The following is a 16,040-nucleotide window of genomic DNA, read 5'->3' on the forward strand; positions in this document are numbered from 1 at the left end:
ATGCACCGATACGGTCGTTTTGACAGTAATTAGAATTCATTTGGAGTCCGGGTCAAAAATCGCTTCATTTTCTAAGAAACCGTTTAAAATGCTGAGTCGGAATGTTCTAGAATATTCCAGATATTTATTCCCAAATCAAATTTTATATCTTTTGCTAAAATATATTTCGTATGTCATATTTTACAGAATAAGGAAGTATAGATCTACCGCAATTCCATAACAGAAACACGGAAATATTTCTTCCGGAGGAGGAAACCTTTGGGGAAATGGCGCAGCAGATGCTGCGCCTCTTGGAAGAACCGCAGCAGCTGCTGCGTCTCTTCCCCAGCCCTGTTTGGCTGTTTACGGAATATTTCCGTGATTTCTTTCCAAAGTTTGTGTCATTCCAAAACTCTTCACATTTTTTTGGTATAAATAGAGACCTTCGGTCTCCATATTTTTCACGCGAGTGTCCGCCCTTCTCTTCTCCCTTTGCATTCTAGACCTTACTCTAAGCTTTCGACGCCTACGTGCTTGATCAGTCGACCATGTAAGCTCAGATCATTCTGAGTACCAGTCACGTTGCATGACCGACCAATTTGACCACTACACATCAATCAATTAATCTAAAATCCTCTAACGAGGGCACTTTCTACATACATTCGAGTCGAGCAATCACTAACGTTAACTTAGTTAATCTCGTTCAGTCAAACATGTAAGTCTGAGAGTGTAAATCCCACTTTTAATTTATGTATTTATTTTTGTACCAATTAATGTAAGGTTTACGTCAAAAGTATACTCAAAACAATTCTAAAAAAACCCTTTTGTAAAATCGTTTTTTTACAAAACAGCGGAAATCAGACGTTAAGAAGAAACGCAGCAGCAGCTGCGCCTCTTCGAAGAGTCGCAACGTATGCTGCGCCTCTTCCAGAGGCTGCTTGCTGCTCCTGCTCTTCTTCTTCTTCCTCGGGTTTCCATTGTTTTGCCTTTTTCGTCTTATTATCTTATTTCCTTTTATCCTTCAGTACATAAACATCTTTTAATAATTCTCTTTTAATCACGACGCTTTATAAAGACCTAAATCCCTTATAAGATATTTGCGGGTTTTCGTCGCTAAATCAAACCTGGATTTTAGGAACTCGATTTGTCCATATCAAGTTTTTGGGATTCGTATTTTGTACATGCTTTTTATATGCTGTTTTGTTTGTTTTCCAACTGTCTTAAACCCAAGTTTGGTTAATAAATTAATTTCGACACCGTAAACAAATCTAACTCGTTTTAATTCGTTTTAATCCGTTTTTCTTATCGCTTTTATGACGTTTCCAAATATACATAACCTGCTAAATCACTTTTACTCGAGTTCCCAATCAATAATTGATCTTAAACTTATCAACGAACATTAACGGATTACGGTTCTAACTTCACAGGCAGAGCTCAACTCTAGAACAGACGCAGGAGGAGCCGCGCCTCTTCCAAGGGACGCCTCAGATGCTGCGCCTTTTCTGAGGTGATTTCTGTTCCTGAACTCATTTTCGCCTTGACGTAGTCTCTAATTACGTGTTTAATTAACTAATAATCTTAATATCGCCCCTAATCTGACCTATTTTATCGCTTTAATTTCTACACGTTTATTTTTTCCCTCTACTTTCATCTTCAAAATTCCGTTTTAAGTGTATTTTTGACGTAAATCAATTAAACCATGTTAATCATTGTAATTTTAATTATTGTAATTTATTTACAGTTTGTTTATTCGCTCTTGTATGATTTATTTCCTTGTCTTTCACATGTAATCGATCTAACTCTCGACTTCGACCTAAATTGTTTACTAAAATTATGTGTTAACTGACATAGTTTAATTTCACATGCTAGGATTAATCTGTGAATGTTGCATTGCATGCATATAATCGATGACATATCAATTATAAACGATTTCCCTAATCATTAGTAGAGGCCACTATCGAGGCGGGCGGGATTAGGTGTTCAGTAAAAGGACTTCCTAATACGTACCCTCACCCCTTACTCCAGATCTCTATGAACATCCGTGTTCATTGGCATCCACGAGAGTCATTCTAGACATAGAATGCTAAGGGTAACGAGTTCTTAGTGTTCATGTCATTTCTTTGTGTCTTGACATGGCACGAGGTATTCGAACGGTTCCAATTTCCCATAAAATTAGTGGCGACTCCACAAATGCACGCTTTATTTCAAGCGCCTTCCGCGCGCGCCGCGGCGTGGCCCATGTCCACATTTCCTCAAAAAAATTTGTTGATTTCCAGTTGAGATGATTTCATTTGCTTAATAATATGATGTATTTTTTTGAAATCTAAATTTAAATTATTGTAAATTAATCTTATCATGTAAACATTGCGGTTTTAAGACTTGTAAATTATGGCAGGAATGGAATTATCTTTTCGAGATAGACAAAACTAAATTGAGGCGGGCTCTATTATGCATTACAAAACTGAATCAGATCCGGTTTCCGAAATTTGGATATCGATATTATCGGATTCCAGATTTATGGATATCCGAATTATTCGGACCAGATATGAATCCCAAAATTCATAATTTTAAAACTAGATGTCTGATCCGGTTTTGAAATCTTGATCGGATATCCGGTTTTGCTCAGTCCTAGTACATACCCTACACTTTTATACTATTTAATACTTACCCAACACCTTGACCGTCAAACCCACATGCTCCATTTACCGCCCCATTTCTCAAATATGATATACTAGTATTGGCGCCCTGCCCTGCCCACGCTACCTCTATTTGGCATTAAAATTTATTTTCAATTAAGTAAAACTACTTTAGAGTTGCATAACTCATAAATTTATCATTAATATATTTTTCTATGACATATCTTAAAATTACGATGAAATAAATTATGAGACAAATTCACTACTCTCGCTATTAATATTTTAGCTAAATCGATGAGTTAGCTAATATTCATATATACTTTCTTTGTTGTTAGTATTGTTACTTTTATTATATTCGTTATTACTACTGTTACTTTTACTACTCCCGCCGTAATTATTGTTATTTTCACTATTATCGCATTAATATTTACATTGAATCCCCTTGGTCAGGTATATCACACAGCGCTATAAATTAAGACTATATAGTATAATTAATTTGTATAAATTTATTTAATTACATTGAAATCCCTTAGGTTCTGAATTATATATATAATACTCCCTCCTGTTCACTATAATATTTCCTTGGTTCGTGGGCACGAGTATTAAGGCGAGAAATAAAATAAGAGTAAAAGAAAGAGTTGAGTGAGATTTGGTGATATGAGAGAGAAATTAATAATTAGGAGTTAAATAAGGAATTTTGGGGCCAAAACATTAATTAAGGAAAATAATAAAATAGGAGTAAAGAGTTGGGTGAGGTTTGGTGATAGGAGGGAGGGATAATAAAATAAGAGTACAAGTTTTCAAAAGAAGAAAACCTAAATAATCCATTTTAAAAAATAGGAAGATTTTCAAGTACGGACGGATATCATCAACATAACCGAGAATTTGTGCAGGATTATAGAGCCCCTCCCTCGTCAATCAAGTCCAACTCTCTAAAAAGTTGTCAATACTCAGGAACCAAAAACTCGTAAAATCAAGTGCTTAAATCACTTCCTGGGCCACATGTAATCATCATCCACAATTCTGGAGTGAAATTTAAGTTATCAACAATTTCACTTAAAGCTCACAATGATGGCTTCTTCAATTCCAGTTACTAATTTCATTTTTCATAAAAACTCAATTTCAAACCCGAGAAGAAGAAATTCAAGGCTATCTAGTAGTAGCTGCAGTTTCAATACCGATTATCACAATTTGAAGTTGTTTAGCACCCGAAAGGGTGATTTCCTTTTGGTCCTTTGTAGGCTCAGTCGTGAAACTGATTCTGGGGCTCAACCTTCCATTGTTCCCGTAAGTTGTAAATTTGTTGCAGTATATTTTTTTTTTTTTTTTTTTTTTTTTTTTTTTTTTTTAATTGATGAGATATCGTTACCGACTACCGTCACCGTTTTTAATGGATTTCAGGATGTAAACTCTTCATTTACTACTTTGTCAAGCACTAGTGAAACCTATGTGCCAGTGATGGTTAGAATGCTGGGCCTGGACAATGATCCCCGTGACCGAGAACAGGCTGTTATCGGGCTCTGGAAATATTCACTTGGAGGAAACAATTATGTTGATAATATTATGAAGTTTCGTGGATGTGTTAATCTCATTGTAAATCTTCTGACGTCTCGATCAAACCGTTCCTGTGAAGCAGCTGCCGGTCTTTTACGAATGATATCTACAGTTAATTCATACAGAGATACAGTGGCAGAAAGTGGGGCTATAGAGGAGACAACTGCTTTACTTAGGAGGCCTTCTTTGACTTCTGAGGTGAAAGAACAAAGTCTCAGCATGCTGTGGAACTTGTCTGCAGATGACAAGGTCGGACTAAAAATAGCAAACCCATCTCTTTTGCCTTTACTTGTAAAATGTTTGGACGACAAGGATATGAAGACTGCTGAGGCAGCTGGTGGCGTGTTGGCAAACTTGGCCTTGAACACCTCTAATCATAAGATCTTGGTTGAAGTAGGAGTTATTCCTAAATTGGTAAGACTTCCCTTCATTTTTGGTGTATGAGCTATTCTTCATATTCATGTTACCTGTAGTTCTGTCTTGAAATTGCTATTTATGACGGAGTCTAAATGTAGGAATGCATATACAAATACTTGGTTACGGGTAGGAGTTTTCTAAGCTCAGATGCTGTAATTGGGGTCACACTAGTAGGTGGATCCTCAGTAGAATAGTACATGTCTTGAGTTAAATGTTGCCCTTTGAGTTAGATGGTCACCCTTTATTCACATAATGAAGTTGGAGAGCTTTAGATTGTTACCCTTTTCGTTAGATAGATGGTCACTCTTTGTTTAAATGGATAAGTTTTGGAGGAAAAGGTAGTTGAATGGACAAATTAGGGGTTAGATGTGTGTCACAAGGTTGCGCTGATTGTCCTAAGCTTAATACACATCCACTTCACTAAAAATTACTTTAGTTTTTTTCCTTTGCATTTAAAGTTCGCAGCATCTGTTTCGTGGTTGTCTCTGGAGAGTTTCTGCAGTAAGGTGTAACCTATCCATCTCTGTAAATCAATATGTTGCTCCATATCTGTTTATAACATTGGCATTCCAAATAGATGTTCTAGGTGATCAACCCTGGTTTTATGCTCTTCAATCACTCTTTACAGTTTATACTTTTTAGCAATTAAAGCCCACATCTGTTCATAGCACCGGCTTCCCAAAGAGATGTTCTAGGTGATCATATCTTGGTTTTCTTGCCTTTTTGTTCTTCAATCAATCTTTATAGTTTATAGTAATGAATACCCAAATCTGTGGCATTCCAAATAGATGTTCTTAGTGTCCATACCTTGGCATTCTTATTTGCCTTTACGTTCTTCAGTCAGTCTTTACATTTATGAGACCCACAAATAGACCCTTTTACAGTTTCTTTCACCATTTGCTGCAATGGTGCTCTTCCAAGAGACCTAGTTGTATTTTCGACCTTAATCTTTCAGGAAGATCTCACCTTTGACCAACTTGGAGGATCTCATGACGATCTCACCTTTGACCAGCTTGGAGGATCGGCACTACTCTAAATCGCTCCATCTGTCCCGGCCGATAGCTTAACTCTTGCTTTTGGCAAAATATCCAACTATCCAAGGAAAGGAGGGAGGGAGGAGGCAGTGAGAGAGAGAGATTTTGAACCAGACAGAAAACAAAATCCTGAACCTGCACATGGAGAAGGCCCACAGTTTTGCTAAAAATGATGAGTACTTGTGTTAGTTTTCAAGCAACAACGTACCAATTATTGAAATAGATAAGTACTGATTGATGCACCCTAAAACAAAAATATACTCCCTCCTATTCACTATATTCTTCCCCTTTCCTTTTTGCACAAGAAATAAGAAAGTGAATTTGGACCACACAAAACACACTACCCCACATGCAATTTAATTTGGACCATACAAATCAACCCAAAAAAGGAAATAGGGAAGACAACCCGAATAATCCGAATAAGGAAATAGGGAAGAATATAGTGAATAGGAGGGAGTATAATCTTGACCGAGACGGAGGGAGTATGAACTGAAAAAAAAATGACTTAGAGGTAGGCAGATTAAAAGGTGGTTGTCTGCCAGAACGATCCTACTACATCAGCCCATGGTCTTAACCCGTATCTAAGTTTTCTCTGTACTCAATAATTCTTTAAGAGATATCTTGATGGGGTTTTCACGTCCAACTAATAAAAGACATCAACAGTACTAAGAGCTGAGCCAATATAAAGTTAATGATGTAAAGAAATAGGAGTGACGATGTGATGCCCTTTTCCCTTTTATCCATTGTTGCCAACAGTGAGTACAGTCATTTTTCAGCTCTTTTTTTTTTTTTTTTTTTTTTTTTTTTTTTTTTTTTTTGGTAGAAAACATTTCTTTCAGAAGTTTCTCCTGCTTTCTCACTGTTTGCTTATCCTTTATATTATGAAGAGGTTCCTTTTTTTTTTTCAGCCACACCCCTCAGCTAGTAGTGTTTCTCAGGGTTACCGTTTTAGTTTCTTCAAAATTCAAGGTAGTTTTTCTTGTGAAAAACTGGTTCGGTTTTGAAGAAGACCAGAAAATATAATGCTGCAGACATTCTGCACTCGCAACTGTACTATTCTGCTATGAAGGTTTGTAGCATGTATCCTAAAAACCATATCCACCCTGCTTTGTTTTTCAAGAACTAGTCAATGGTTGTCCCGTTTCAACTGATGGTCAATTGGAGACTAGCTCTGTTATTATGTAGGAGGAAGCTATCTACGTTCTATTACCCTTTACCCTGGTGGAGTTTCTATGAGGGCTTTGGAATTTGGATGATGGTTATAACACTTTACCACGTATGATTTGTGAACCCTTCAACAAAGGGATCGAGCTTGTTGTCATCAATGTTTGTCTTTGAAAGTTTTATCTCTACATGTCTTGTTTGAGGTGATGAACTACTTATGAAAAGTATTAACATATGATTTTCCAATGGCAGGCCAAGTTTTTGACATGTGAAACTGAAGCATCTAAAATTATAAAGAAAGAGGCACGAAATGCTCTGCTTGAGCTTGCTAAAGATAATTATTACAAGATTCTCATCATGGAGGAAGGCTTGGTTCTTGTACCTTTGGTTGGTGCAAGTGCTTATGCTTCTTTTAAGCCAGCCTTGCATTCGTGGCCTTCATTACCCGATGGTACTGAGCTTAGCAGGAGTACGAGGAGTTCCTCGAGATATGGTGCTTCTGAGTTACTCATTGGGTTAAATGTGGAAGAAAACAGTGAGAAAATAGACAAATTGAAGATGGATGCAATAGTCGGGCGAACGCAACAACAATTTTTAGCTCGCATCGGGGCCATAGAAAAAGGAGATGAGGGAAAATCAAATGCAAAGTTTTCTACTAGTTCTCATCATACATTATTGCCGTGGAGAGATGGTATTGCACGTTTGGCTCTGATTCTTGAGTTAGAAGATGAAGTAGCTATCTCGAGAGCTGCAGATGCCATTTCTGCTGCGTCAATAAATGAAACCATACGCATCTCATTCAAGGAAGCAGGAGTTGTGCAGCGTCTAATTTACCTTTTAAGGCACAATAGCACTGCAGTTAAGTCAGCTGTTGCGAATGCACTGGAGAATCTTTCCGTCAGGTATGATGTGGTTTTTTGCACTGCAGCTTTGACATCGTGTTGTTTATACAAGGTCGTTGGTTAGACTCTGTCTGATAATATACTAATCTCATGACATTTTCTTGTTGGGTATTTGAGTTTTGGGGTATAAACAAAAAGATTTGTGTAAGAGAGCTGACTATTTAATTATGAGTTATGACATCTAGATTTATTCAACGATGTAATATGATTAATTTTCAGACCTTAAAGCCTCATCGTTTTAAGAGAGAGTTGAAAATAGACCCATTAACTATGAAACACTATACTTGTACTCTTACAGCTGGTATTGCTAAACAAATCAAAATCGACACCCAACCCACATTTCCATGATGGTTGACTCTGTAACAGAGAAACACTTCTGTGTACAGCTAAGCCCTTTTGTAATGGTATATCACAAAATGTTTGAACTTTGAACTTGTAAAATTTATCTGATTTGTAGAACCCTCTTTGATACACATAGTTAGAAAAGGAAAAAGGGATTATTCCTATATCCTTTTTTGCTATGTACACTGTAGAACATCTTTTGCAGGTAGGGATTCCCAGTGTAATGTGAAAACGCTGTGAAAAACCTACACAGCTCTTAAGAACAAGAGAAAAAAAGCATCAAAAACGGTTCTTTCAAAATAGGTAGTCCACCAGAGAATGAAATAATCAAATATTGGTTAAAGCAATCATACACTGAGATACTGAGATACAAGATAACACATATTGAGCAATACTATAAATATTCACTTGATCTTTCACCTGCAACATGAGAGTAAGTGAGCACTTAGGAACAAATTTTGGGTGGAAAGAAAGTGTCAACCACAATTTGATAACCGAGTGGAAAGTATTACTAATGAAAAATGGTGAAAAATGTTGAAATCCGAAAGTATTACTAATGAAAAATGCTGAAAAATGTGGAAAGAATAACTCAAGCATATGGGAATGAAATCTCTACCCTGACTCTTACCAATTTGACTCTTTTTCTTATAAGAATAAAAAAATGGCTTGAATTACATAAAATTTAGAAAAAGGGTGTGTGAGAAGCATTTAGTAGGATATTTAATAAACTTGTCTTATTTCTCCAAAATCTGTTGATGTTTTACTTTACAAAATGCTTCAAATTTATAAAAAGCGACAAATATGTCAAATTTAGTACTTGTAGGAAACCTTTTTTTTTTTTTTTATAAATTATGATTATTTGTCTCGGACTCTCCGTACCCATATCCACATTTAGGATAGAGTCCACATCTCCAAACAATTATTGATTTATTTCATGCACGGAGTTCGGCACTCGAATATTTATCCATATTTTGCAGGCATACCCGAGTTTGAGTAACATAGCTGATCACAGAATAGTAGGATCACGAGATTTTAACTCAGATAAGGAAAAGACATTTCACATTCATCCATTTTAGGTTCTATCATAAAGAGTAGTTGTCTTTGTACGGTTTCTTAGGCCAGAAGGAAGAGAGTAGAATTAGAAGAACTAACCATTTCTACGTTGCATACATGCATTTAAGCTTCTGATGGATATTAGTCATTTTGATATTTGCACTTTTATCTCCCACAGGATGGCATTTCGTGTATGATTGTTTAGAAGTTCTCAGGTGAACTACTTTTCACCATAACTCCTGAAAGAAAAAATTGCTTCAAAGGCACGTTACCCGTCTATGCTCGTTAGTGTATGGATATCCTCGTGTGCTTAGTACTTACCTCAGGACAAGAGAGCTTAGATAGCTTGGTGCATTCGGACAGAACTGTCTTTCAATGAAAAAAGTTAGGATGTGAAAGAAGCACACTTCTAAGGTAGCAATGTAGCAGTTATAGATAGGTGGAGGCTCTATTAGGTTGGATGACTCGGACCTGACCATATGTGATCCACTCACATCAGAATCCCACTTAACTTCAATTATTTGCACTTGCATTTAGAAATCCGATTAATTTGGTATAATGCCTGAAGGGGTAAGTAGTTGGTCAACTTTTTTCATTATTTCGTTTGTTTTCATCTGGTGCCTCACTTTGTATTTCTTTTTCTTTCTCTTCCCTGAAGTGTCGTATCTTCTTGATGGAATATTGGTTGGCCACAAATGCATATATGAGTCTCAGGGTTGTAAACTAGTCGTTTCTCCCATTACTGATCCTTATAAGCTTTTCATGCTAATAGTTTTTTTTGCTGCTGATAATGCTTGATTTCCATCCATATATTCTCCTTCATGCAGTAATCGTCTTTGCGAGACAATGGAGATGGAGGGTGTTACACAGATATTGATCGATGTGCTGAAAGACTCGGAAACATCTGGAACTTTGATGGAAAAGGTTAGCAGTTACATATGTAACTTTTGCCTTGCATTGATACAGAATTATGTGTGTGCCGTACAATAATTCTTGGGTGCTTCTAACATGATATAGCTTGTACTGTAAACTGCAGAGCGTGAGCATTCTTGCAAGGATATTTGATCCTAACAAGCAGATGAAGTTCAAGGTTAGTTCATACTCACTTAATTTCATTGCTTGTTTTTGTAGCGTACATGTTTGTATCATTTTGTGCAGTTTTACTACGGAGTGTTACTTTATGAAAATTCCTTCTTTGCAGTTTAACTATGGTCCTGTCAATGATTCACGAAAATCATCTGATTTGGGAAGCGAAAATGGTGCTTCATTATCAAATGGGAGGACAGTAGACACGTAAGTACTGACTGTATGGAAACATATGCTTCATATTTGAAATGACAAATATATTCTGATTGCTGATCAATAAAAAACCAAATAAAGCCATGTGTAAGACTGTGTGTGTACGAGTCTTTGGTCTAAGTTCGAGAGTCAATCGCTCAGTGCACATCCCATTAGAACCACGACTTGAAAATTAGTATTTTTTTTTTTTTGCCTTTACAAGATTCTGATGGCTGGACTGTTGTTGGGGGTAAGACTCCAAATTAAACTTTTTCCCCGCCGTAATTATGTTAACAGCATGGTAAGGAAATTATTTCCGCCTCTAGAGTCACTCTAGTTCCGAAAAGTCCCCTATTTCATGTCATCGCCCTTGCATGCAAACATTAATCATTAAAATTGGTGCTGTACGAAGTTGATTTTTTTGCTTGAAGTTGTTAAATTTGGAGTCTTTTAGGCTACCAGTATATCAAAGAGAATTAGGAGAAGGGACATAAAAGGATTTCGACTAAAAAGATTATTATACCTTGTCTAATTACGTTATACTCTCCTCGTCTTTTCAAATATGTTCTCATATTTTGGGACACTCATTTTAGTAGTTTGATTTGGAATTGAACTAGAACATTTTAATTTCCATAACCGAAATCATGAAATGAAATCAATTTCACTTTTGGAAACACTACCTTCATGTATTTGTTATAATTTTTGAATTTATCATTGATAAATAGGTTTTAATTTTAGAATTTCTAGACATTCATAAGCTTCTTGATCCTTTGTACTCCGTATATAGTTTTGGGTCTAAGGCTTTGTAGTAGTTTGAGACTCTCCAAACTTGAGAAACTATGTCTACTATTTTTCTGTCTACTTAACTTGGAGAAGTTTACAGGAACAATGTGCTGGACTCTGCTCTAGTTGCTCGCCTTGCAACTGTGTTAGAAACTGGATCCTCTTATTTACAAGCACAAGTTGCATCAGTTCTCGAATATATTACCATGGTTGAGCCATGTATGGACACCGTCTTTGCGACACATATGGAATCTGGTTTGTTGGCCGTCTTTCAGCAAAAGTTTCCAAAAGGTATGGGAATTAGCCACTGTGAGACCAGGCTGTATTTGTTTTTCCTTATTAGAGTTCCTCAAGCTTTGAGGTTGATGCAAATTGGATTTTCTTTTTAAGAAACTAAGGTGCAACCTTGTTTGGTGGCTGACCTCAAAATTGAATTCTGAGGTTTGGGTAAATATTAAAGAAAGAAAGTTGTTATGGAAGTGTCGGTGTAAGTGATTTTCACTGTTCTAATAGTACTCAGAATGTTTATTCCATGATGCCTCCATTGCTTCTTTATTGTGTAAATACTACTCCTTTTGTCACAAACATTTGTTTACCTTTGATTAAAATACTCTCACAGAGAATATAGAAGGTAAATAAATGACTTGAGACAAAGGGAGTATCTATTTTTCGAAATCAATATGCACGGCTGCAGAAGGAATCAATTTTTGCTACTAAGATGGAGACCAAAAACAATATGCAAGACTACAAAAGGAATCCATTTTTGCTACCAAAATTATCAAATCTCTACAACAATAAAGCCTTGGGCGAAAAAGGCTGTTAGTTATATGCATGCCCAACACGGCAGTCTAACTGTTTTTTGCTTTCAACTTGTGGCAGACATGGATGCTGATGAACACCAGGAACCAAATCCTGCATTTCTTGAAGAAGCTGGTCTCGCCATATCAGCAGCTTCAAAGTTACTGACAAAACTGGTAGATTATCCACAGTTCCGTGACACTATTAGTTTCAACAAGTTCACAAATTTACTTCGAAAAATTCTCAAGTTCGATATCCCTCTTCACCACAAAGAATGGGTTGCTGCTTGCTTAGTTAGACTGAGCTCATTCTCCACTCCATTCAAGAATTCAATTACGACAGAGATTACCCTTTACGAGACTATACCCCGTTTGATTGAACAAATTAAAACTTCACAGGCTGATGGTCAAGAGGCTGCACTAGTTCAACTTAACCGGGTAGTTTCCGAAGGTATTGAGGGTGCGACACAAGCCATTGTGGCTCATGGAGGGGTATTTCCGGTAGTTAAGTTGATAGAGCAGGGAAGTCACCGAACTGTGGAAGCTGGATTAGCTATTCTTTACAACCTTAGCATGGACAGTAATAACCATGCAGCAATATTAGCAGCTGGAGCAGTGCCTATGCTAACTAGAATGGTGCGGTCACAAGCGTCTTATTCTATGCGAGCGCTTCGTTTGTTGAGGAGCTTGCGTGTTTAGTTATGTAGAGCTTCTGGTAAATTGCCTAGATTAGGTACTTTTTCGTGCACTCTAATGAAGTATTTTCTGTAAAAACATTCAGATTTTCAAACAATAAAGTATGGAATAAACTAAGTGATGTACATTATTTACCAAGGCACTCGGTGGCGAAGTACCAAGTAATCCGAGCTATTTCAAAAAATCTAACAAATTGCAAGACGGAAACAATGAACAAAACATTAATTGCTATTAGCTACACTTTTTATAATTTGCTTGTGCCTCTCATTCAAATTACAACATCTAAGCATCTGCAGCCTCTCATTCATAAGATAATGACATGTTAGTTATAGAAAATTAGAAGAATAACACCAACACACTAGGGAGTAACTTGGAGGTTCTCTCGACGACATTAGTTACGGTAAAACAATTAAGTACTTCAGACAATTCAAACGAGTACAACTGAACATATAAATTACTCCCTCCTATTCACAATAAACCTCCCATTTCATTTTGACACAAAAATTAAGGAAACACACTACCCCACCATATAAATAAATTTGGACCACACAAATACACTACCCCACCATACAATTAAATTTGGACCACACAAGCACTTACCAGAAAAGGAAATAGAGAAGTTATTGTGAATAGACGGAAAAGGAAATAGGAAAGTTTATATTGAATACGAGGGAGTACTTATCATGTGACTTCAATCATTTGCTCATAATAGGGGCAAAATAAGTGACGATAAACAAAAACCACTACTTCTGAAAAACTCGAGGGTAGGGGTCTTTTTTTTTTTTTTTTTTTTTTTTGACAGTAAGAGAAAGACAACTTACAATGTTCCAGTAGTTACAGAGTAAGCTATCTGACTAAGTAGGAGCAGAAAACGAACTACCAAGCTCTTAAAGAAGACATACAAATTATTTAAGACGAAAACTACATAAACTAGATAAACTGTAACAAGGCCTTGATGGTAACGGACAGAAGATTGGCCACGAGCAAAAGCACCGGCTTCAACAACATGTGTGACCTCCAAATATCGACGATACATACGAGCCACAGAGAGACGATAATAAGGTGTACTTACGCTCTTGCGAAAAGAGCGTAGAAAGACAAAGTGACATGCAAGACGATGAAGTCTGCCATCGACGGAGATAAATCTCCTACACCTTTGAGATCGGCCCCTTTGATCATAGAACCAATCGATCAAGAAATCCAACATGCAGTAAAGAAGGAACAAAGAACGCCCCTCAACCAAATTCTGAGCCAAAAGCACCGCTTGAGCCCATTCACGGAAAAGAACAACACGAACCCAATAGAGCACCATCATCACCCCATGCAAACCTTTTATTCGACTTGACGTATCCGTAAAGAGACGACAACCAACCCAAAAGCTACACCAAAGACTCCTATAAGAGGAGATTATTAGAAAAAACAAACAAAACATGAAAGGGAAATAAGACGACATAAATTTAACAGAGAGACCACCACCTCCGATCCAACCATCCGACTGAAAAACCCATGGTACAAATGCTCATAAACTCCCAGACTCAAGAAACAATTAAACCCAGAATTACGACAAATTTAAACACTAAAGAAGAAATCGACAAAATCCCTTGATCCAGCAAACGACCCCAACAAAACAACGACACTGACAAAGGCTGCCATTAGACCATCCCCAAGACGAGAACAACAACATACCCAAAACATCAACAACACACATGCATGCAACAACGGCGGAACGACAGACCGACAACGGAACCATACACGGGACAAGGAGACAACAATCCAATAGGCGGGGGAAGGGGCGAGGGAGAGGGGAACGCCGTATCGGATCCAGACCTGACCCAAAAACATAAACAGCAACCACGAACCAGAACAAGGTCCGACCACTAAACCGAGGGAGATAGGGGAAGGGGCGAGGGGTAGGGGAAACATCTCCCTAATTGCATGCACGGATGAAGATGATCAAGGAAGGCTGGAACCAAAGGGGGAATGACGGAGGCAAGCCCACACTTCCAATGAAACTTAAAAAAAACCGATCACTGAATACAAGAAAATTTCAGGAAATCGCCAAAAATAGAGCAAATAAGAGGTAAAACTGGGTTAAAATTGGGCAAGATTGAATGTGGGAGAGTGGTTACCGGAGATAGGGCATAAGACAGCCCGATCTCCGGCAACCGAGCAAGAGTAGTTAGGGGTCAGAGGGAGGAAGGGGGAGGGTGGTGGTACCAAGATTTATTTTTTGGGGTTTTTAGAGAGATGATTGAGAGAATATTTTTTAGAGAGAGGAAGAAGCAATAAGGGGTCTGATATGTGTATTCTCTCGTATTAACCAAGCTTGACATTCCCGTTCCATTTAAAATCCCAACTACTGGCGCATAAACACCCAAAGCAATTAGACCGTCTCGATCTAGAAAACGGGTCGAAACGATAGCATGTCGAGGCAGCAAAGTGATCCTATCTTTTTGAGTTTAAGAAGTAAAGATTTCCTCCGGATAATCAGGTAGACCATCAATGGGTTCGTAAATCACCATTTCGGTGCTTTGATGTGTCGATTCAAACCGCTCTCCTTCCTCTACCTGACCCGTCGTGGGTCCCACTGCCCGATGACGTGACGACTGACCCGTCATCCTTCTTCTCTTGCTTTCGTCCGTAACAAATCTATCACACAAATAAACAACAAATTAGTAGTTGCAATTTCAGAAATCCCCATATCAACTAGCAAAACCCTAACCCTAATTTCGAAATTAGCTATGAGAAATTGTCGAAAGAAAGGATTACTTAGAGATTTAGAAGGGGCATTTTATTTTGTGTGAATAAACATAAAAATTTAACAAATGATTAAGGTGTGATTGATACTTAGAATGAAGAGCTAATGATTTTGAGAGGTAAGGGAGAAGGGAGATATGCCGATGGTTTCTGATGGGGCACGCCGAGTCAACCCGCCCCGCATGCCAATCGGCGGGTCAAACGGGTCCAAATGTCAGCCAAGATACACGTAAGGTACACATCCTCTACCATATAAATATCTTTCATTGGATTTCTTCCAAGGGAAGACACTTACATAGAGACAAAAATCCTTGTAAGGGACAACAAGCAATAACACTCAGTCAATCACAACAAAAACACCAACTCCATTCTTTCTCTAGAAGTAAGAATACCAAAGCATCTAAGAGAGAGACCGGGATCGAGCCTATCGCCAAAGGTCCCAGCATTACATCTGAGGATACCGTACTGACTTAGGCATCGGAGAGGCCTCCCTCGGGACACCCCCGAGGCGCTATATCCCCACTTACCAATAAGCCTTAACAAGACCTTCCCTAATAAATAAAGGCGTCACCATCTTGGTTGCCCGAGGTAAAGTATATCAAATTGGCAATAAAGAACAATTAATGCTTTATTAATATAAACTCATTA

General features: G+C 37.7%; 1 protein-coding gene across 1 annotated transcript; it reads left to right on the forward strand.

Annotated features, from left to right (window-relative positions):
* The first annotated feature begins 3,603 nt into the window (after positions 1-3,603).
* Positions 3,604-12,775, forward strand: LOC141653573 (uncharacterized). Its single transcript, XM_074461391.1, has 8 exons — positions 3,604-3,902; positions 4,017-4,583; positions 7,037-7,686; positions 9,909-10,005; positions 10,118-10,171; positions 10,283-10,374; positions 11,243-11,433; positions 12,022-12,775. Exons 1-8 carry the CDS (start codon positions 3,684-3,686, stop codon positions 12,636-12,638), a joined length of 2,487 nt encoding a protein of 828 aa, XP_074317492.1. The 5' UTR covers positions 3,604-3,683; the 3' UTR covers positions 12,639-12,775.
* The last annotated feature ends 3,265 nt before the right edge of the window (positions 12,776-16,040 follow it).

The sequence above is a fragment of the Silene latifolia genome, chromosome 4 (assembly GCF_048544455.1).
Source record: "Silene latifolia isolate original U9 population chromosome 4, ASM4854445v1, whole genome shotgun sequence".
NCBI lineage: Eukaryota > Viridiplantae > Streptophyta > Magnoliopsida > Caryophyllales > Caryophyllaceae > Silene > Silene latifolia.

Bases quoted from the DNA above. Each gene is read 5' to 3' on its own strand.
- LOC141653573 (XM_074461391.1), top strand. From the start codon at position 3,684: ATGATGGCTTCTTCAATTCCAGTTACTAATTTCATTTTTCATAAAAAC. The intron at 3,903-4,016 runs GTAAGTTGTAAA...AATGGATTTCAG, and splicing joins CTCAACCTTCCATTGTTCCC to GATGTAAACTCTTCATTTAC. The intron at 7,687-9,908 runs GTATGATGTGGT...TCCTTCATGCAG, and splicing joins CTGGAGAATCTTTCCGTCAG to TAATCGTCTTTGCGAGACAA.